Source organism: Haliotis rubra, unplaced genomic scaffold, assembly GCF_003918875.1.
Source record: "Haliotis rubra isolate DU_JTF1 unplaced genomic scaffold, ASM391887v1 Scf114, whole genome shotgun sequence".
Classification (NCBI taxonomy): Eukaryota; Metazoa; Mollusca; class Gastropoda; order Lepetellida; family Haliotidae; genus Haliotis; species Haliotis rubra.
The window spans coordinates 2,038,356-2,062,955 of NW_025765048.1; the positions used below are offsets into that span (position 1 = coordinate 2,038,356).

At 40.6% G+C, this 24,600-nt stretch overlaps 1 protein-coding gene across 5 annotated transcripts in view; it reads left to right on the forward strand.

Annotated features, from left to right (window-relative positions):
* LOC124253056 (hemicentin-1-like) overlaps nt 1-24,600 on the forward strand; it is a 123,463-nt gene that overhangs the window by 82,618 nt on the left and 16,245 nt on the right. For all 5 annotated transcript variants that reach the window (XR_006892082.1, XM_046686779.1, XM_046686797.1 and 2 more), the window contains one exon: nt 13,447-13,586. Coding sequence is in view for 4 of the 5 variants with exons in the window: in XM_046686779.1 (XP_046542735.1) it covers nt 13,466-13,586 (121 nt within the window). In the remaining variant the exon portion in view is untranslated. The remainder of the gene's footprint in view (nt 1-13,446; nt 13,587-24,600) is intronic.

Sequence of the window (24,600 nt, forward strand, 5' to 3'; positions counted from 1 at the left end):
TACAACCCAGTAGTTGACATACAGCCCAGTAGTTGACGTATAACCCAGTAGTTGATGTACAACCCAGTGGTTGATGTACAGCCCAGTGGTTGATGTACAACCCAGTGGTTGATGTACAACCCAGTCGTTGATGTATAGCCCAGTTGTTGATGTACAACCCAGTGGTTGACGTACAACCCTGTAGTTGACGTACAGCCCAGTAGTTGATGTACAGCCCTATGTACAACCCAGTAGTTGACGTACAACGCAGTAGTTGACGACAACCCAGTGGTTGATGTACAACCCAGTAGTTAACGTACAGCCCAGTAGTTGACGTTCAACCCAGTAGTTGATGTACAGCCCAGTGGTTGACGTACAACCCAGTGGTTGAAGTACAGCCCAGTTGTTGACATACAACCCTGTAGTTGACGTACAGCCCAATAGTTGACATACAGCCCAGTGGTTGACGTACAGCCCAATAGTTGACGTACAGCCCAGTGGTTGACGTACAGCCCAGTGGTTGACGTACAGCCCAGTGGTTGATGTACAGCACAGTGGTTGAAGTACAACCCAGTAGTTGACGTACAATCCAGTAGTTGACGTACTGCCCAGTAGTTGATGTACAGCCCAATGTACAACCCAGTAGTTGACGTACAACCCAGTAGTTGACGTACAACCCAGTGGTTGATGTACAACCCAGTAGTTGACGTACAGCCCAGTTGTTGACATACAACCCAGTAGTTGACGTACAGCCCAGTAGTTGACGTACAGCCCAGTAGTTGACGTACAGTGCTGTAGTTGACATACAACCCAGTAGTTGACGTACAGCCAAGTAGTTGATGTACAACCCAGTGGTTGACATACAACCCAGTAGTTGACATACAACCCAGTAGTTGACGTACAGCCCAGTGGTTGACGTACAACCCAGTGGTTGAAGTACAGCCCAGTTGTTGACATACAACCCAGTAGTTGACGTACAGCCCAGTAGTTGACGTACAGCCCAGTAGTTGACGTACAGCGCTGTAGTTGACATACAACCCAGTAGTTGACATACAACCCAGTAGTTGATGTACAGCCCAGTGGTTGATGTACAACCCAGTGGTTGATGTACAGTCCAGTGGTTGATGTACAGTCCAGTGGTTGATGTATAACCCAGTGGTTGATGTACAACCCAGTGGTTGATGTACAACCCAGTGGTTGATGTACAGTCCAGTGGTTGATGTACAGCCCAGTGGTTGATGTATAACCCAGTGGTTGATGTACAACCCAGTGGTTGATGTACAGTCCAGTGGTTGATGTACAACCCAGTAGTTGATGTACAGCCCAGTGGTTGATGTATAACCCAGTGGTTGATGTACAACCCAGTGGTTGATGTACAGTCCAGTGGTTGATGTACAGCCCTGTGGTTGATGTATAACCCAGTGGTTAATGTACAACCCAGTGATCGATGTACAGCCCAGTGGTTGATGTATAACCCAGTGGTTGATGTACAGTCCAGTGGTTGATGTATAACCCAGTGGTTGATGTACAGCCCAGTGGTTGATGTACAACCCAGTGGTTGATGTATAACCCTATGGTTGATGTACAACCCAGTGGTTGATGTAAAACCCAGTGGTTAATGTACAACCCAGTGATTGATGTACAGCCCAGTGGTTGATGTATAACCCAGTGGTTGATGTACAACCCAGTAGTTGATGTATAACCCAGTAGTCCATGTACAACTCAGTGGTTAATGTACAACCCAGTGGTTGATGTACAACCCAGTCGTTGATATATAACCCTGTTGTTGATGTATAACCCAGTGGTTGACGCACAGCCCAGTAGTTGATGTACAACCCAGTGGTTGACGTACAGCCCAGTAGTTGATGTACAGCCCAGTAGTTGACGTACAACCCAGTAGTTGACATACAACCCTGTAGTTGACGTACAGCCCAGTAGTTGTTGTACAGCCCAGTAGTTGATGTACAGCCCAGTAGTTGACGTACAGCCCAGTAGTTGATGTACAGCCCAGTAGTTGACGTACAACCCTGTAGTTGACGTACAGCCCAGTAGTTGATGTACAGCCCAATGTACAACCCAGTAGTTGACGTACAACGCAGTAGTTGACGACAACCCAGTGGTTGATGTACAACCCAGTAGTTGACGTACAGCCCAGTAGTTGACGTTCAACCCAGTAGTTGATGTACAGCCCAGTGGTTGACGTACAACCCAGTGGTAGAAGTACAGCCCAGTTGTTGACATACAACCCAGTAGTTGACGTACAGCCCATTAGTTGACGTACAGCCCAGTAGTTGACGTACAGCCCAGTGGTTGACGTACAGTCCAGTGGTTGATGTACAGCACAGTGGTTGAAGTACAACCCAGTGGTTGACATACAACCCAGTGGTTGACGTTCAACCCAGTAGTTGATGTACAGCCCAGTAGTTGATGTACAAATCAGGGGCCCGTTTCACAAAGACCTTGTATATTTACACTGTGCCGTAAACAGCCCAAAATTTAGGACCCCAATTGACCTGTCGTAAATGCTTTAGGAGGTCATAAACACTACAAAGATGGCGTCAACTATTATGGTACTGCAAGTGATTAAAATGCGCAAACAATTAAAGAAGACCTAGAATATTTAGAGACAGGTCGAACGTGCTCGACACTCTGGATGATGTTGACATGATATCGAGATATAGATTTCCTTGGCATGTTATTTTCGAACTGTGCAGAACATACATTAGAACCCCACCTGAACAATGGTTTACATGCTATTCCGACCTCCCTGCAAGTGTTGTGGACACTGAGGTATTTGGCAAAAGGTGACTTTCCTCAGTGAAATCGGGGATCTCCAAGGAGTTTCCCCAGCTTGTGTGTCAAGAATACTCCGCGACACCACTTGTGGTCTGGCCGAGTCTCTTGACTTGATTAAATTCCCCGCCAAAACTTGATCGGTCATGGAAGAATTCCTTGAGATATGTAATGTAATGGGATGTGTCGATGGCACACTTGCCTAATATGTACAACAATGTTGACGTATGACATCACTACCGATGACTGATATCTTACAAAATGGCGGCTTCACTGACAAGGGTACACAGGATTTTGTGAGGACTCTTCCCTTGATTCAGGGATCATTTGTACATAAATATGAGATGTAAGTAATCAGAGTGACTCTGACTATCTGTGTATTGTTGTATGTATTAATCGTTTTCACTGTAAGGAATAGAAGAAGCCAGAAATATCTTTCGTTTCATTTTATCTAGACAGTTGGTATTGGTGTCAAAGACCAGTTGTAATTTAATTCTTAAATGTATGGGGAATTCAGTGATACATTTGTCGCAGCTGAATATGAAATATACGTGATGTAATAGGTGTCTCAATACCGGCCTTTGTGAAACGTGATTTTGTAAACACTATCCAATAAGGCGGAAAGCGCACTTCGGCGTTCGTGCAAGTGTATTTTCGAAAACATCCCAACCAATTCTAGGTTTATCGGCAACGTTTCAGAATTATCATTAGTGATTTCATGAAAATCTGATATCAGTGATCATTTTGATGCTCACAATAATGACCCGATTTTCACATTTCAAAACATACAGCAAATAATGCTGTGAATCGCGATTTCGTATTGTGTAAAAAATGGCGACATTTACGATGAAGCATATTTTGAAATGTTATTTTAAGCACTTTAGCTTTGTCTGAGATAATAGTGGATGGTATCAAGAAACAGGGAATTTCCCACAGAATTCAAACCTGTGAAGTATATTTGTGTGGACCTAATACTGATGTCTTGTAAATATCAAACACAAGGACATGAAAAATAAAACTTGGTGATACCCATGGCTCAAACATTTACCTAAGTTGATTATTTAGATTTGGCTTTAAAACAAGAAGGTAAAAACAGTAGAAGTCATACACGACTCACAAAATATATGCCGATTGTTGTGATTACAGAGGAGCCAAAAGTGTTCTCTAACTGCTGTTAGGTAGAGCAAATATTGCCAGCTTCTTTCAGGGAAGTGCCAGGTATGCTATGATGTTCTTTGTTATTATCTGTTTTGACACAGCATCAGGAAATGTTGCCAGTGTCTTGTCAGGCTTCCGCAATGTCTGACTGTGAGCCCTCACAGGGCCGTCTAATAGCAGGTCAGTGTAATGGTTGAGTAATGTTCTCTCCCATGTTTGAAGAAGTATAGGGTTTCTTACTGATCTCTGTCCCTCGTCTTTTTAAGTAGAGCAACAGTGATTAAATTATGATTTTAATCAATTGTTTCCATAAAAAAGGTAAGCTTGACAACTAGTAATAATGTGATTGTGATTTGATAGTGATGTGAGTCAGGTTGTTTGGTAGCAATGTGAGTCAGGTTGGTAGTGATGTTATTCCATTGTTCTGGTGTGGTGCTCCAAGCCCTTTTCTTTCTTATCCGAAAAAATAGCAGAACAATGTCTGTTTTTCAATGTCTTTTATGATGACATCCACCATGTCATTTTATGTAGAAACCTAAGGCAAAAAGGTTTTTAATGGTAAATTCCAGAACAAACTGTGGATCCCCAATCAACAAACTATTGAACCCCAAACACACACACAAGCCATTCACACACACAGAATATCATATGGTCATCCTCTAATGAGATGCTATTGTCCTGCTGCAAGAGTAGATTCATGGTGACCGTCTTTCCACGATGCTACAACATAATGTAATTGTGTTGGAGTTTAATAGACAACCTACTCCCTGTAGCTGCTCTGCTGTTCCTTGATAGATACTGGGAGATAAGACAGAGTGGATGATACACACTAACACAAGTCCTGCCCTGGCCATCAGTAATTGGCCTGGCGTTGCTGTTACTATGGGCAAATTGGCATAATATGGGGTTGATATTCCACCTGTTGAAGTGCCGGCGCCTGGTGAGGAACATCCAGCTTCTACTGGGGAGATCAGTGGAAGGTCTTTGCCAGAAGTTGATGTTATCTCCTATTTTTCACTGATAGTATCTGTCAGCTTGATCTCTCACAAGAAAAAGTATGGCTTTCTCTGCAGATGAGCTCCAATTTGTTGTAAAGTCATTCAGTGAGCCGTTGCCTCTTTGTGAGAACAGCTCCTATGTATCATACTGTAGCAGTGCAATACCTGACAATCTTGGCGCTTACACGGAACCCGAGCACCATTGACTCCTGGCAATGATACCTTTTCTTCTACATGCTAAACATTGTGGACAAGGCAAAATACGTCATCAGGCCTTCTACCTGAATGTTCACTAATATGGTCCGTCCAGTTCAATGAATCGAATCTAAATTGACAATTGGGTACTTATTCTTGGTAAATACCAGGCAAATATTTATAGAATTTCTGTTCATGCACACAGCAATTAGAGCCTTTGTCTTACAGAGATGAGCATTTGTTGATGTCAGTAGCTAGGGCTCTAGGTTCGGGGCTGTCAGGATGTGTGTGAGCTATGACTTCAAACATCACTCACCTCCAGGTCCACACAAGAACCAGTGACGCTGCACCAAGGGTCGTACCAAAGGTCATGCTAATCTGTCTCCTTATCAGGGATTAGACAATATCAGATGAAAATAGGACTTCTTGCTATAGATATTTTTGTGAGATAAATGTTCAGTTTGTCAACAGAAAAATTAACATTATCAGGAGCTCTAAGGGTCATTGATCAGTGTATCAGAAACACGCCAGTGTCATTTAGGTGCACATGGTATGTATGTAGGTATGTTTATATGTATATATATATATATATTTGTTAGTCGTACTTACTTCATTACAACTGCAGCAACGGGTGAAACCGTTTCTACCAGATGTGTTTCTCTGTGAGTATTACAAGATCTCATTCACTAAATTTGGTTCTTTTCTTAAATGTTCAGCAATTAGAAATTCTTTTTCAAACAAATCTACAATGAATCATTAAGATAAGTAGCAAGATACCGCCTCATCCTCCAGAATATTCTTGTTGTAAAACCGTTGATACCATGGAACATGAGTATATTTCACTGATCCCTTCATTCATGTTTCACTGCATTTCATCAACCGTTATTCAAGGGATTTTTTAATTATTGGAGAAACAAGCATTCTGATTCATTAAAACCTTCAAGCACTTCACAAATAGAGTTGTTTTCACCTTGAATAAGTTATGTATTATATTATATCCAGTTCTCTAGTTAACGGTAAAATAATGTTTTTTTATTTCAATGTTTGCATATATGCCTAGGTTAGCATGAACCATTCAATTTCCAGACTTGAAATGCTACCTAGATCAGGTGAAATGACAACTAATATTAAACTAAGAGACAGGGTAACAACAGCACGTCAGCACTGTTTGACCTCCTCTTGATTCAGAGAAAAACTTGTGTTGTGAGCACTAGATACAATCTCATCACATTTTGTGAATGGCTGCTACTTGAGGCTCATCTAATACCGTCTCAATATCATGCTGTTATAAAGAAGGTTTACACAGTTGTCAGGAACATATCATATTGTATTTATCACTTGATTTGGCATGATTAAAAGTAACTGATATTTGGATTGTAGTGTTTATACATTGCCTACTTCACAGAGCGCACTTAATGCCATTCTATTCTGGTTACATGGAAGAATTCCAGGGTTTTTTACAGTTCCTCTTTAGAAATTTGCCATGAAGTTATTTTTGTCCTATTCATGTTTTTCTTTGAACTTCTGCTCTCTCATGAAAAATATGTACCACTCAAGTTGTGATAGGGATTATTTTTCCATGATACACCCTTTGCTTGTAAGACAGTTATGTATATAGCATGGAATATCAGAGTATCCCTATCTCAATTTGAGTAGTATCATTATTCTGTGATCTCTGATCGCAACTACTAGCAATTATTATTATAGTATATTTATATAGCTCACATATCCACACAACTGGTGCATGCTCAAGGCGCTGGTATTTTTCCCTCGATCATTGGATGTCAATCTCAACGGCACATCGTATTATCAATCTCAACTCCCTGGGGAGTATACAACTCTTGCTGCCACTAGGCGGACCGAGTTATTGTGGCTTTCTCATCCTAATGAGGTACCCATTCACAGTTGGGTGGACTGGGACACATAGTCACAGTACTTTGTCCAAGTTTACTGCACGTTGTACCCGCAACTAGGTGTTTGCACGTATTCATGTGGCCACCATCTGGTCATATACCAACAGATTCGTGGGTTCTTTTAAGTGCACAGGGTTGTGTACTGTACACTAGGGGTTGTGACAACACTGAAAGAGTCTGCACACAAAGTTGACTCCAAGGTTACTACACCCGGTCACAGGTGGGCTCGATCCCGGAACCTCAACCTCGCTGGATCACTAGCCTGGCGCCTTAGCCAGCTTGCCCACCGCGCCCCATAGTGTATTTCACATGACTTTGAACTGTCCTTTATTTATAATGTTAAAAGAACAGAATAAGATACATTTATGCACACATGGTTTCACAAAACATTTTAAAATGTTTTATTTTAAGGTATTTCTCAAGACATCATAATCAGAGGATATACAGAGGTTTATTCATCAGGTGCACATGTCTAGTCAACTGTTCTCACCACGGTTAGATGGACAAGAGACTAGTCAACTGTTCTCCTCACCACAGTTAGATAGACAAGAGACTAGTCAACTGTTCTCCTCACCACAGTTAGATAGACAAGAGACTAGTCAACTGTTCTCCTCTCGGTTAGATAGACAAGAGACTAGTCAAGTGTTCTCCTCACCACAGTTAGATAGACAAGAGACTAGTCAACTGTTCTCCTCACCATGGTTAGATAGACAAGAGACTAGTCAACTGTTCTCAACACCACGGTTAAATAGACAAGAGACTAGTCAACTGTTCTCCTCACCACAGTTAGATAGACAAGAGACTAGTCAACTGTTCTCCTCACAGTTAGATAGACAAGAGACTAGTCAACTGTTCTCTTCACAATGGTTAAATAGACAAGAGACTAGTCAACTACTCTCCTCACCACAGTTATATGGACAAAAGACTAGGCAACTGTTCTCACCACGGTTAGAGACAAGAGACTAGTCAACTGTACTCCTCACCCCGGCTAAATAGACAAGAGACTAGTCAACTGTTCTCCTCACCACAGTTAGATAGACAAGAGACTAGTTAACTGTTCTCCTCAACACAGTTAGATAGACAAGAGACTAGTCAACTGTTCTCCTCACCATGGTTGGATGGTCAGGAGACTAGTCAACTGTTCTCCGCTCCACAGTTAGATGGAGAAGAGACTAGTCAACTGTTCTCCGCTTCACTGTTAGATAGACAAGAGACTAGTCAACTGTTCTCCTCACCACAGTTAGATGGAGAAGAGACTAGTCAACTGTTCTCCGCTCCACTGTTAGATAGACAAGAGACTAGTCAACTGTTCTCCGCTCCACAGTTAGATGGAGAAGATACTAGTCAACTGTTCTCACCATAGTTAGATAGACAAGAGACTAGTCAACTGTTCTCCGCTCCACAGTTAGATGGAGAAGAGACTAGTCAACTGTTCTCCGCTCCACGATTAGATGGACAAGAGACTAGTCAACTGTTCTCCGCTCCACAGTTAGATGGAGAAGAGACTAGTCAACTGTTCTTCTCAACACAGTTAGACAAGAGACTAGTCAAGTGTTCTCCTCACCACAGTTAGATAGACAAGAGACTAGTCAACTGTTCTCCTCACCACGGTTAAATAGACAAGAGACTAGTCAACTGTTCTCCTCACCACGGTTAAATAGACAAGAGACTAGTCAACTGTTCTCCGCTTCACAGTTATATGGACAAAAGACTAGGCAACTGTTCTCACCACGGTAAGAGACAAGAGACTAGTCAACTGTACTCCTCACCCCGGCTAAATAGACAAGAGACTAGTCAACTGTTCTCCTCACCACAGTTAGATAGACAAGAGACTAGTTAACTGTTCTCCTCAACACAGTTAGATAGACAAGAGACTAGTCAACTGTTCTCCTCACCATGGTTGGATGGTCAGGAGACTAGTCAACTGTTCTCCGCTCCACAGTTAGATGGACAAGAGACTAGTCAACTGTTCTCCTCACCACAGTTAGATAGACAAGAGACTAGTCAACTGTTCTCCTCACCACAGTTAGATGGACAAGAGACTAGTCAACTGTTCTCCTCACCACAGTTAGATAGACAAGAGACTAGTCAACTGTTCTCCTCACCACAGTTAGATGGAGAAGAGACTAGTCAACTGTTCTCTCACCACAGTTAGATAGACAAGAGACTAGTCAACTGTTCTCCGCTCCACAGTTAGATGGAGAAGAGACTAGTCAACTGTTCTCCTCTCCACGATTAGATGGACAAGAGACTAGTCAACTGTTCTCCGCTCCACAGTTAGATGGAGAAGAGACTAGTCAACTGTTCTTCTCAACACAGTTAGACAAGAGACTAGTCAAGTGTTCTCCTCACCACAGTTAGATAGACAAGAGACTACATTGTAGTCAACTGTTCTCTTCACCATGGTTAGATAGACAAGAGACTAGTCAACTGTTCTCCTCACCATGGTTGGATGGTCAGGAGACTAGTCAACTGTTCTCCGCTTCACAGTTAGATGGACAAGAGACTAGTCAACTGTTCTTCTCAACACAGTTAGACAAGAGACTAGTCAAGTGTTCTCCTCACCACAGTTAGATAGACAAGAGACTAGTCAACTGTTCTCCTCACCACGGTTAAATAGACAAGAGACTAGTCAACTGTTCTCCGCTTCACAGTTATATGGACAAAAGACTAGGCAACTGTTCTCACCACGGTAAGAGACAAGAGACTAGTCAACTGTTCTCCTCACCGCTAAATAGACAAGAGACTAGTCAACTGTTCTCCTCACCACAGTTAGATAGACAAGAGACTAGTTAACTGTTCTCCTCACCACAGTTAGATAGACAAGAGACTAGTCAACTGTTCTCCTCACCATGGTTGGATGGTCAGGAGACTAGTCAACTGTTCTCCGCTCCACAGTTAGATGGAGAAGAGACTAGTCAACTGTTCTCCTCTTCACTGTTAGATAGACAAGAGACTAGTCAACTGTTCTCCTCACCACAGTTAGATGGACAAGAGACTAGTCAACTGTTCTCCTCACCACAGTTAGATGGACAAGAGACTAGTCAACTGTTCTCCTCTCCCACAGTTAGATGGACAAGAGACTAGTCAACTGTTCTCACCACAGTTAGATAGACAAGAGACTAGTCAACTGTTCTCCCGCTCCACAGTTAGATGGACAAGAGACTAGTCAACTGTTCTCTCCACGATTAGATGGACAAGAGACTAGTCAACTGTTCTCCCTCCACAGTTAGATGGACAAGAGACTAGTCAACTGTCTCTTCTCACCACAGTTTAGACAAGAGACTAGTCAACTGTTCTCCTCACCACAGTTAGATGGACAAAGAGACTAGTCAACTGTTCTCTTCACCATGGTTAGATAGACAAGAGACTAGTCAACTGTTCTCCTCACCATGGTTAGATGGACAAGAGACTAGTCAACTGTTCTCCTCACCACAGTTAGATAGACAAGAGACTAGTCAACTGTTCTCCTCACCACAGTTAGATAGACAAGAGACTAGTCAACTGTTCTCCTCACCACAGTTAGATGGACAAGAGACTAGTCAACTGTTCTCCTCACCACAGTTAGATAGACAAGAGACTAGTCAACTGTTCTCCTCAACACAGTTAGATGGACAAGAGACTAGTCAACTGTTCTCCTCACCACAGTTAGATAGACAAGAGACTAGTCAACTGTTCTCCTCACCACAGTTAGATGGACAAGAGACTAGTCAACTGTTCTCCTCACCACAGTTAGATAGACAAGAGACTAGTCAACTGTTCTCCTCACCACAGTTAGATGGACAAGAGACTAGTCAACTGTTCTCCTCACCACAGTTAGATAGACAAGAGACTAGTCAACTGTTCTCCTCACCACAGTTAGATAGACAAGAGACTAGTCAACTGTTCTCCTCACCACAGTTAGATAGACAAGAGACTAGTCAAGTGTTCTCCTCACCACAGTTAGATAGACAACAGACTAGTCAACTGTTCTCCACTCCACAGTTAGATGGAGAAGAGACTAGTCAACTGTTCTCCGTTCCACGATTAGATGGACAAGAGACTAGTCAACTGTTCTCCTCACCACAGTTAGATGGAGAAGAGACTAGTCAACTGTTCTCCGCTCCACGATTAGATGGACAAGAGACTAGTCAACTGTTCTCCTCACCACGGTTAAATAGACAAGAGACTAGTCAACTGTTCTCCGCTTCACAGTTAGATGGTCAAGAGACTAGTCAACTGTTCTCCTCACCACGGTTAGATAGACAAGAGACTAGTCAACTGTTCTCCTCAACACAGTTAGATGGACAAGAGACTAGTCAACTGTTCTCCTCACCACGGTTAGATAGACAAGAGACTAGTCAACTGTTCTCCTCAACACAGTTAGATGGTCAAGAGACTAGTCAACTGTTCTCCTCACCACAGTTAGATGGTCAAGAGACTAGTCAACTGTTCTCCTCACCACAGTTAGATAGACAAGAGACTAGTCAACTGTTCTCCTCACCATGGTTAAATAGACAAGAGACTAGTCAACTGTTCTCCGCTTCACAGTTAGATGGTCAAGAGACTAGTCAACTGTTCTCCTCACCACAGTTAGATAGACAAGAGACTAGTCAACTGTTCTCACCACGGTTAAATAGACAAGAGACTAGTCAACTGTTCTCCGCTTCACAGTTAGATGGTCAAGAGACTAGTCAACTATTCTCCTCACCACAGTTAAATAGACAAGAGATTAGTCAACTGTTCTCCTCACCACAGTTAGATAGACAAGAAACTAGTCAACTGTTCTCCTCACCACAGTTAGATATACAAGAAACTTTAGCATTGCAGGGAGGGCTAGGTTAAGGGAAAGTAATGTGGTTCAGGGATTGTGAGACAGACTAACTGTTTTCCTCAGCCAGGAGTTAAATGCCAGTCCCTTGTAATCACCAGTGATAGGCGTACACAACAGTGGAAGAGATGCCTTTACCATGATGCAGTGTGGCAGTGAGGGTAGAACCTTCTTTATACAGCAGCAATACTGGCAGCAGTGGATGTAACAGATTAAATTATTATTAACTGCATTCCATGAAAACTCCAAGGTGAAGATATGAAGGCAATTCAGTAAGGCATTCATTATTCCCTTGGGTGGAATGACTACAGACCACACCTTGCTTCAGAAATCCTTGACTTTAAAAAATGTTCATGAGTATTTAATCTTGAGTAAGCTTGGGAGGTGTATAGTAAGGAGAAAGTCTGACGGTCTATGCACTGTCTGGTACAACAGGCTGACTGTGTAGGTACAGTCTGATGGATCTGAGTAATTGCAGGATCCTTTGTGGGAGAGAGAAAGAGTGTCTGTGAGTGTGTGTGAGAGAGACAGACAGAGAGAGAAACTGTGTCTGTAGTGTGTGTGTGTGAGAGAGACAGACAGAGAGAGAGTGTCTTTGAGTGTGTGTGTGTGTGTGTGAGAGAGAGTGTCTGTGAGTGTGTGTGAGAGAGAAACACAGAGAGAGTGAGTGTCTGTGTGTGAGAGAGAGACAGACAGAGAGAGTGTCTGAGTGTGTGTGTGTGAGAGAGAGACAGAGAGAGTGAGAGTGTGTGTGTGAGAGAGACAGACAGACACACAGAGAGAGACAGACACAGAGAGAGAGAGAGACAGACACAGAGAGAGTGAGGCAACTGAAGGTTGATTGCATGAGCAATGGCACTTGTCACTGAAGACAATAACACAAGACAGTGAACTTACGACAAGCATAATGTACTTAGCTCCTTTCTGTCCCCAGTAGTGCTTTGTTACAATTACTGTTATTTGGCAGCCACTTGTATAGTAGAGAATAGGGGTGGGCGATAACAAAGGTTAACCGGTATATTGCAATTCGAACTTCACAATATGATATATTGTGCTACACTTTTCGTGAACCGGTTCACCCGATATGATTGGTAATTTTCGTGATGTAGTCAAAACTACTAATAACATTTGTATTTCCTTTATATTATTATATATTCATAGTTTTGAGAATGTTTATTGTTCATATAATTGTTCGTATATTATTGTTGCATTAGTGTGACTTTTAAGTAATAAAAAAGGATTGATTGGCACCGGCAAACCAAAATGGTGGACGCTGCTGCAGATGCTTTTCTCGAGTTCCAAACTTTAGAGTGAAGTCTTCAATTTGGAAACATTTTCAATTGATCTCTTGTACAATTACACCTGAGTCCTGCCAGTGGCCTTTGGCATTGTTTCAAATGAAAGGAACCAGTTATGTGATTACCTTTACCCTAGGGTTACACTTTCACAATATATTGCAATACATATTGCAGTATGCCAACACATGTCAGCCTAGGAAGCAGAAACATCAGGGGAAAACTATTCCCAAACTCCTTTCTATTATATAATCATGACAAAATACCTTCCAAACCAGGGCTAAATGTGTGCATGTCTGTTTCAGGCCTAGATGAAGACAGCCAATGGCGTGGTGGAGTGAGTGCCAAGGGGGAAGGGGGGTCAGTACGCCCCGTATCTCACTACCTGGGGTGGTTCTTCTCCTGCTGGGGACTGCTGGACTTATCTCTCAACTCGTCAGTGCAGGTAAGTGCTGCTCACCTGGAAGCTCTGTGGGCAGAGCAACTATACCAGAGAAAACAAGAATGTATTTTGACTTCCTCAGAGGCAGATGTTAGTCCCCAGGGCCGAGATTTTCGAAGCTCTCGTAGCGCTAAGATAGTCATAAGTGCCATACATTAACATTAACTTACGACTATCTTAGCGCTAAGAGAGCTTCGAAAATCTAGGCCCAGGTTCAAAGCAAATGTCCCATGTTATTCCTGTTACTGATGTACTGATGTAACAGTATCGAGGTGACTTCATCCACTGATGACAGAATCAGTGTCGAGGTGACTTCATCTACTGATGACAGAATCAGTGTAGAGGTGACTTCATCCACTGATGACAGAATCAGTGTAGAGGTGACTTCATCCACTGATCACAGATTCAGTGTCGAGGTGACTTCATCCACTGATGACAGATTCAGTGTAGATGTGACTTCATCCACTGATGACAGATTCAGTGTAGAGGTGACTTCATCCACTGATCACAGAATCGATATAGAGGTGACTTCATCCACTGATCACAGATTCAGCGTCGAGGTGACTTCATCCACTGATCACAGAAACAGTATAGACATGACTTCATCCACTGATCACAGAATCAGTATAGAGGTGACTTCATCCACTGATGACAGAATCAGTATAGACGTGACTTCATCCACTGATCACAGAACCAGTATAGAAGTGACTTCATCCACTGATGACAGATTCAGTGTCGAGGTGACTTCATCCACTGATCACAGAAACAGTAAAGACATGACTTCATCCACTGATGACAGAACCAGTATAGAGGTGACTTCATCCACAGGTGACAGAATCAGTATAGAGGTGACTTCATCCACTGATCACAGAACCAGTATAGAGGTGACTTCATCCACTGATGACAGAATCAGTGTCGAGGTGACTTCATCCACTGATCACAGAAACAGTAAAGACATGACTTCATCCACTGATAACAGAATCAGCATAGAGGTGACTTCATCCACAGGTGACAGAATCATAGTAGAGGGAACTTCTTCCACTGATGACTTAATCAGTGTAGAGGTGACTTCATCCACTGATAACAGAATCAGTGTAGAGGTGACTTCATCCACAGATGACAGAATCATAGTAGAGGTGACTTCATCCACTGATGACAGAATCAGTGTAGAGGTGACTTTATCCACAGGTGACAGAATCATAGTAGAGGGGACTTCATCCACTGATCACAGAACCAGTATAGAGGTGACTTCATCCACTGATGACAGAATCATAGTAGAGGTGACTTCATCCACTGATGACAGAATCAGTGTAGCGGTGACTTCATCCACTGATCACAGAATCAGTGTAGCGGTGACTTCATCCACTGATCACAGAATCAGTATAGACGTGACTTCATCCACTGATCACAGAATCAGTATAGACATGACTTCATCCACTGATGACAGAATCGGTATAGAGGTGACTTCATCCACAGGTGACAGAATCAGTATAGAGGGGACTTAATCCACTGATGACAGAATCAGTGTAGAGGTGACTTCATCCACTGATAACAGAATCAATGAAGAGGTGACTTCATCCACTGATCACAGAATCAGTGTAGAGGTGACTTCATCCACTGATGACAGAATCAGTGTAGAGGTGACTTCATCCACTGATGACAGATTTAGTATAGAGGTGACTTCATCCACTGATGACAGATTTAGTATAGAGGTGACTTCATCCACTGATGACAGATTTAGTATAGAGGTGACTTCATCCACTGATGACAGAACCAGTGTAGAAGTGACTTCATCCACTGATGACAGAACCAGTGTACAGGTGACTTCATCCACTGATGACAGATTTAGTATAGAGGTGACTTCATCCACTGATGACAGAACCAGTGTAGAAGTGACTTCATCCACTGATCACTTCATTCACTATTTGATTTAATATCCAGACATTGGAATACCGGGTATATGAAATTCTAAGGTATGTAATTGTTGTCAGTCAAAGACACTTGTATTAGGGATGTGTTATTCCTGGAATGATCAAATGGTGGATATAGCTGAATATATTACTGAGTCAGCTGTTTGTGGTTTATCATCCTTTGGCATTGACCGGATATCCCCTTGTCTCCACATAATCTGGATCTTATCCACTGACACAACTCATTTGTATACCTCCTTCAGTGTGCACTACTGGAGGATGCAAGGCTTGAAAAGATTATGCTTGAAGGTAATGCCTGAAAGTGATACCTGAAGGTGATGTTTGATGGCACTGCTTGAAAGTAATGTTTGAAGGTGATGTTTGATGGCAATGCTTGAAAGTGATGCTTGAAACCGATGTTTGATAGCAATGTCTGATAGTGATGCTTGCATTTCATGTTTGATGGCAATGCTTGAAAGTGGTAGATAGAAGATTTCTTGGATGCAATACTTGACAATGATGTTTTTGGCAATGCTTGAAAGTGATGCTTGGAGACAGGGCTTGAATATTGTGTATCAATGTATTGTGATTTGAGTAAAGATATCTGGGGGATTTAGAGCCATATTCCTCTGGGAAATCTGAGTTGGTGTTGAGTCATACCCACGCTGTCTTTGATCTGTCGCTTTTGGACTACATCTGTGGATTGGTCTTCAGCAACAAATGCAACTATGCATCAACAAAGAAGAAAAAAGATAAGAGTAGAATCAATGACCTAGAAACATTATTGCATGATTTAGAGATAGAACTGGACAACAATGACAGTTTACAGATCAAGGAAGAAATTCTAAAAAGAATAAATGATACAAAGGCTGAACTCAATGATTTTGAAACAAACAAAACAAAGGGATCTTTTATTAGATCCAAAGCAAAATGGGCAGAACAGAGAGAAAAACCAAGTAGATATTTTTTTAATTTGGAAGTTAGAAATTTTCTAAACAAGTCTATATCAGAAATTAAAAAAAATGATGGATCACCCATTAAAGATCAGGAAGAAATGCTAAAAGATACCCAAACCATAAAAATGAAAACTGCACACAAATTAATCTTGATTCTTTGTTAAACAGATACGATATGCCAAAACTAAATGAAGACAGTGACACATCTGTGGAGGGAGAACTAACATATAAGGAAACACTAGAAGCACTGAAAAAAATGAAAAACGGAAAAAGTCCTTGACCAGATGGTTTTACAACAGAATTTTTAAAATTCTTTTGGATAGATTTAAATAAATTCTTGATGAATTATTTTAATTATGCGTATCTAAATGAAAATCTATCAGTTACCCAGAAACAAGGACTAATTACATGCCTACCAAAAGAAAACAAACTGAAGCTGTTTTTAAAAAATTGGCGGCCAATTTCTCTCCTTAACACATCATATAAAATTGCATCAGCGGTTATAGCTAATCGAATGAAAAAGATACTACCACTAATAATAAATGATGATGAATAAGGTTTCGTACCAGGAAGACATATTGGTGAGGTCACAAGGCTGATATATGATCTAATGGAGTATACAGAATCTTATCAAATACCAGGACTATTAGTTCTAATTGATTTTGAAAAGGCTTTTGATTCAGTTGACGGTAATTTTATACTAAATGTATTAAGATACTTTAATTTCGGACCTAGTTTTCAAAAGTGGATAAGAACTTTTTTGATGACATGAAATCAAGTGTACTTGTAAATGGATTTGCGTGCACCTCTTTTCCTATAGCCAGAGATTGTCGTCAAGGAGATCCTATTTCACCATATATTTTTATCTTATGTGCAGAAATTTTGGTAGTCTGTCGTACAGACCCTGAAGCTAATATATCCAAGAAAGCCCACGCAAGTCTAGAAAATGTGGCAAGTCTAGAAATGAAGAAAGTCTCAGGGCTCCTTTTCATTATATTTTCATTTTTTTTACTATGAACTTTTTTCAGTAAAATATGTTCATTTCAGAGACTAGTTGTTAGTCTAAAATTTTGGCTATACTTAACAGAAATAATAAAAATATAAAAGGCATTAAACAAGGAAATATTGAATATGTTCTTGCACAATTTGCTGACGATACTTCCCTACCTTTAGATGGCACTGAGAGTACTCTATATGCCTTGCTGAATACTTTATCTGTTTTTGCAAGGTTTTCTGGCTTGAAAATTAATGCTGACAAGACAAGACTGAAATGGATAGGCTCTAAAAAAAAGATGTAGATATAAACTCTGTAAAGACTGGAACTTAGATTGGACTCAAAGTAACTTTAAGCTACTGGGTATTATATTTAATGTTGACCTTGACAAAATGGTGAAATTGAATTGTGATAATAAGTTTAAAAAGATAGAGATTGAAATGAAGTTATGGTCAATAAGAACACTTACCCCAATCGGTAGAAATGTTAATTTGGAATCACTATTACTCTCAAAATTAAACCATCTAACTCAATTCCATCACCCCCAGAGGAGATAATAAATAAATTTCAACAAGCCTGCTTCAAATTTGTATGGAGAGACAAACCTGATAAAATTAAAAGAGATGTACTTCCTATGCCACCTGAATATGGATGAATCAGTGTTCCACTAATGAAGAATATATCATTTATGCACATAAAATATAATGGATAAAGAGAGTATATTCCAGTAGCTGCAAGTGGAAAGCATTAGTTGAAAATTATATACCTAACTACAGAAGACTTTGGTTAGCTGATCCTGAATGTATGGAAAAAACACATAAAATCTTACATAAGCAATCCTTTTTGGAGAGATTTGATCTCTACATGGGATCACATTTTCAAAGGCAATATAAGACATTAAACTCAAATGACATGTTAAACTAATGTATTTGGTTGATATATGTTTAACATAGGTAACGAAACAAGTTTTATAAACAATTGGTACAATGCAGGTATACACTTTACTTATGATCTAATAAATACTACTACAGGGGAATTCTATACTTATGAAGAACTACAAGAAATGTATCAAGTCAACGCAAATATCTTAAGACATCTTAGCATCAAATCTTCCATAATTGCTGGTTTAAGAGAAGACAAATCATTCTTCCCAAAACACTACCATTTTCCCCAATACTACCATTCAATATATCCAAACTTTGTCTAAGGGTTAAAGGCTCCAAAACATTTTATCTCTTCTGTAACTGTTGTCATGTTAAAACGATTTGGAAGAGTTTGACCAGATGGCTAATGACTGTAGCGAAGGCAACATCAACTTTACACCAGAAAACATTTTACTTGGATAAAACGAGGAAAATAATAATTCTTAAATGCAATATGTTTTTGTTGTGAAACAGGTAATATGTACACAAAAAATAAAACAACAAGTTCCAAATTTCAAGCTTGTAGTAGGGGAGATATCAAAATATTATGAAATTATAAAATATAATGCTTACTCTACATGCAATAACAGCGAGTTCTTTACCTTCTGGTCATCCTTCCATAATCTATTTACTGAGAATATTAGGTCAGAAAACATATTGTAAGTGTATTCAATCATTATAACCATGATTACCACTATTGGATACAGAGAGAAAGTTTGCAAACATATTCAATTATATCTATTCATTGTATGACGGTGATTTGTGAAAGTATATTGAATATATGTATATTGTGAATGTATTCTACATATATTGCACTGTTGAAATAAAGATGGTAAAAACAAAAATGCTTGTCATAAGAGGAATCTACCAATCAGGTGGTTGCGCTCCTCAGTTCGGGCATGTTATCTCCTAGCTTTGTAGACTGATGCTCATGTTATCAGTCACTGGATTGTCTGGTCCATTATTTATGGACTGCTGGCATATGGGTGGAATATTGCTGAGTGCATCATTAAAAGACCAACAAACAAACATTTTAGGATAACCTCTTACTGCAAGTTCCTTTACTAGTTGACTTGGATACATTTTTCCTCTAATTGTCCAACATGGTTTAGTGATTGTGTAGAAAAGAAACATTGGGAGGTTATTAAAATACATGAACTGTAAGCATTATGAAGTGAGTACAACGCTATGTGCAGGAGTATTTGTTTGATGTCAATGTTACAACATTAAACAAAGTACAGTGCAGGCCAAACATACTGCCAGCATGTCTGTGAAGGTCGTGGTCGTGAGTGGTAGCAACTTGGATTTCTTACCCACAGACATATTGCCTCAACCAGGAAGTGGGATTTAGTGCCAATATCCTTGCCTGCTAATTTCTTTGGGTATTGCTTCCTGTTGCTCAACATATCGCCCTGACCTGCGGACACACCACTTCTTATGTCTGTCTCACAGTAGAGTCTTACGCCATGGCTGATCTGATTTGAAAATGTAAATGGTTCCCAATGGTTAGCGTAGTAAAGAGTTTGCCAGGGGATAAGATTGTCAGGGTTTCCAAGGGGTCAGATAGTAAAGTTCACTTCTGTGACAGTCTGTCCCTTCAGTTAAGTTCTCTTCTGTGACAGGCTGTCCCTTCAGTTTAGTTCAGTTCTGTGACAGGCTGTCCCTTCAGTTAAGTTCACTTCTGTGACAGGCCATCCCTTCAGTTTAGTTCACTTCTGTGACAGGTCATCCCTTCAATTTAGTTCACTTCTGTGACAGTCTGTCCCTTCAGTTAAGTTCTCTTCTGTGACAGGCTGTCCCTTCAGTTAAGTTCACTTCTGTGACAGACCATCCCTTCAGTTTAGTTCACTTCTGTGACAGGCCATCCCTTCAGTTTAGTTCACTTCTGTGACAGGCCATCCCTTCAGTTAAGCTCACTTCTGTGACAGGCTATCCCTTCAGTTAAGTTCACTTCTGTGACAGGCCATCCCTTCAGTTTAGTTCACTTCTGTGACTAGATGTCCCTTCAGTTTAGTTCACTTTTGTGACAGGCCACCATGGAATCAGCACATTCTGTCTTTACACACAGCATTGCTGATGCTACCTTGAGGCATGCCTCCCATAGTCCTTCAGTAATGATGTTAAGGTTCATTCAGCCTCCTTTCAACATAGTGCCTTCTGCTCAGTACCTCCAGGCCTCCAGCCGACAAGAAAGGGCCAGAATTCTACAGCAGTGGTATAACACATTTAACCTTTCTTACAAGTCTGAGCCGTGCAGAATCTGCTTGTAGGCTGGGGTATAACATGAAAGATAAAGCTACTTTAATGATGACAGCCTCATTCGGCATAGAAATGGAATAGAGTTCTAAGCCCGTTGGAAAGAATGGTAACGAAAGACTAGAAGAGGTTTGGAAAGTCCGACTGTTGGTGCTGACATTTCCCACAGCCCCTGAAGCTGGTAGCAAGAGGTGGTCGTGACTTCTTCCTCAGCGATTAATTGACTCCCTTCAAGTATATTAGTGTTTTATTTACATGTGAACACAAATCACCTGCAATACCATCTTGTGACTAAGGAAGCATGAAAGTAGCCAGCTCGTCTTCAATAGGTTCTCACAGCAAGCTTGTCAGGCCTCCATGTTGGATTGTGGCAAAAAACACATAGCACCTGTCAATGTTGAACAAAGTAGTGAGAAAGGAACATTGCTACAGATGGCAACATCATCCCTGCAAAATCCTATACTGCAGACACTTGCCAAATGAGCTAAATTAGCTCCTGTGCTGATCTGGTGCGAAACAAATTGCCAGGTATTTTCGTAGTAGTTGTAATATCATCAGTGAACAGGTTTCACAGACATTGTTTTGGGGCTCTCAAAAACAAACATCACAACCTTCCACTTAAACATCATCCATAAAATATTTAGTACAGACTTTTAAGAAGGTGGATGTGTTGGGTTTTTTGAAAGGAAACAAGTTTATTTAAAAGCAGTTCTTTTACCCAAACAACTGTTTTGATTTATGCAGAATTAATGACAAAATAGTGAATATGTTTATGTTGTCAGTAAGTGATGTTTTGCATAGAGGACAACTTCTCATCCATAACAGACAGGATTGTGTAGTATTTTTACTCTTACAATAAGTGTTCTCTAAACGATGTTTTATTGCTTATACACCTGCTAGTTGAATTGGAAAGTTTGTCGAACTTCAGAGTTATACATTTTCCAGTTTTGAATCGGGTTGACAACAGTAGTTCCTGTATTTTTTAAAAGGGCATTTATGATGTAGTAAGGGGCATGAGTGAAACATGGAAACAGCTCAGGAGTAGTGAGGTCATCTCAATAAACGTAGAGTCAGCAGATTACCAACATGTCATTTGAACAACTTGCTACAACTGCCAATCAGCCTCATCTTCACGTAATACAATTTCTGTGTTTTTCTGAGAAGACCTTCTCGATTGCAAATAAAAGTGACAAAAGTCTTTCCATTATCTTAAAGAAAGATATTTTTGAGTGGAAGAAAATTGTTCTGCCTTTGCATACCTTTGGGAGTTAGGTGGCCCAGTGGTTATGTCCCAGCCAGCTTCTAGTGAGTCTAGGTTCAAATAGTTGCAAAACCTCATTGACTTCCATATCTGACTCTTTTTGACACAAGCTCCTCACAGGGTGGAGGAAGGGGTATATGGTGCAAAGAGCTTAAAGAAGAGAGAACATCATAGGTTATCCTAACATCCAAACCTCACAAATAGGTGTTGGAAGTTCTCAAGCCTGAAGTGTTAATCAAAGAAGAAAAACTACTTAGGCCATTTTGTCTTAATCATCTGCATGACAGCATTTGGAGGAGCTACTTGGGAGGTTTGGGACGGGTTCCTACATCAGGGGGTTCCGCGTAGATGTGTAAAAAGTGAAGAAATGTTCATAAAAACTATATTAGTGAAAGCCAGTGCCGTTGATATGTAATAAATGATTCTAAGGTGTAGATAATCAGGAAACGAATTGCATTGACTTTCCAGTTGTGGCCATTTGGGTTTGTTGTGTGCTCTGTTTGGAAGGTGGTGAGGCTGCTTTACTCCAGTGGTTCAACTTCTAAGTGTTCCTGTTTTTGTGGTAATTTTAATGGTAAGAAAGGTAGGATAATTTATGAATGACAACTTCTCTCGTGTATTGATGCAACATTTTGGTATAGATTATTGCTTGATAATGCTATAGGACTTACTGTCATGGTGTCTCCATAGTGTATACCACAGAGTCAGAGATTTGCTACACGGGAATTGATCTACGCTATCAGAAATATGAATTATGCTGTGACTGGTCATCAGGGTGGAGGTTAGACCATGATCATTGGCATTGTGTATATTGTGTCACTGTTGCTGATATCACTCACTCACTCACAAAAAAAAATGAGTCTGTTGTGACTGAAACATCCAATTTCACATCACTGTTTCAGTGGAATGTACCACATATGACATATTTTAAATTGTAGAATGTTTCGGAAATGTCAGCATTCACCTGACAGTAGTTGTGCCTTTAGTTTTGCAACATGAGGTGCCAAAGGTTTCTCAAGACAATGTAACTGTTTCAGAATATATGTGAGAACTTTGAATGAAACCATATTGTAAGTTTGACATTTTCAAGTCACTAAAAGAACAGAAGGTTAAGGATTACTGATTAAAGCCCTCCATTCCATAGACAGACACTATTGCAGCATGGACTGGCTTTTTCACTTCCAACATGCTAATGTGTTAATATACACAATAAGATTGGCCACTAAGGATTGGCTCGGTAGAATGTGGATATGCCAAATCTTATTTCCCAGTCTATTATATTGTATCTTTAGTCAGCTTTTCAGTAATTTTTTTAGTCCTTTTTGCAAAACTATTACCTTAATCTATGAAATATAAATATGCAGATGACATCCAACTGGGCCAAGATGGCTGACAGGCAATGCTACTGTGTCAGCACCAGATGATGTATAGCAAATTACCTCCCTTTCATAAACCATGGCATCAAGTTATAGGTACTACAAACACCCAGAGTCAGCTAGGCCAGGTCACATGGCCTACTCTTCCTTCAGTTTTCTAACCCCTCACCACACAGTGCAGCCATTCTTCACAGCTTCACCCTCACAATCAGTCAGTCATGAAAAAGACCCTGTCTGAAGACCTAATTGGTTTTTTCAAGAAGGGATTAAATGTCATCAATCTACAACTGCCCCCTAAGGAGTGGGTTGAGTGGGCTAGAGAGGCTGTACAGGACAACGTTATATCGATAGGGGTTTCTTCACTGCCTACTGTGTCGACCATGATGGCCAAGCAGTTAGCTTAGCTCTGTTGGAAGCACACATAAATTTTCCATAATGGTGTATTAGACAGTTTATTAAAAACTTGCCTGGATTGGGGAGTCATGCAGGGAAGGTCTGTTGGTGAGCTGTCCGGTGGTGGCCTGGTCGTTACTGTTAATTTGAGGAAGAATTAGTGATGAACAAGCTATAAAATACTGATGGGCAATAGAAGGACGGTAATCACCCACACTTATCTGCCGACAGGTATTAAAGGGGTTTGCAGCTCATCTTCTTCACTGAATTTCCTTTCATCAAGTCGGCTGCATCGTTAGCATCAATTGATTGTAGGTTGTTTTGATCTATCAGTCAAAGATTAACGACTGGATGCGGTAGTAAACTTTACGGTCAGGACAGAGGGGATATAACGGTGCCTGCCTCAACTCTTGTACCCGCCATCTTGAATGTTGAGAATGGTAACTTTACGGAGAGGACAGAAGGGATATAACGGTGCCTGCCTCAACTCTTGTACCCGCCATCTTGAATGTTGAGAATGCCAGACAGCAGTTGAATATCCATTGTTTGTGTTTTCCTTATCATCCTTCAGGTATAAATATATATATATAAATAGTATCAGAGAGCCAATGTCAGTACCTGCAAGTGACATCCAAGACTTTGTGAGTTTGTGTCAGTATGTATGAGATGAGCTGGATGAAACTCAATAACTAAACCAGTTATAACATGGTCAGACAATTATAGTTCCAGTACCATCATGGCTCTACATGGAGCTAAGGAAATAACTAAACCAGTTATAACATGGTCAGACAATTATAGTCTCAGTACCATCATGGTCCTACACTGTGCTAGGGGAATAACTAAATCAGTTATAACATGGTCAGACAATTATAGTTCCAGTACCATCATGGCTCTACATGGAGCTAAGGAAATAACTAAACCAGTTATAACATGGTCAGACAATTATAG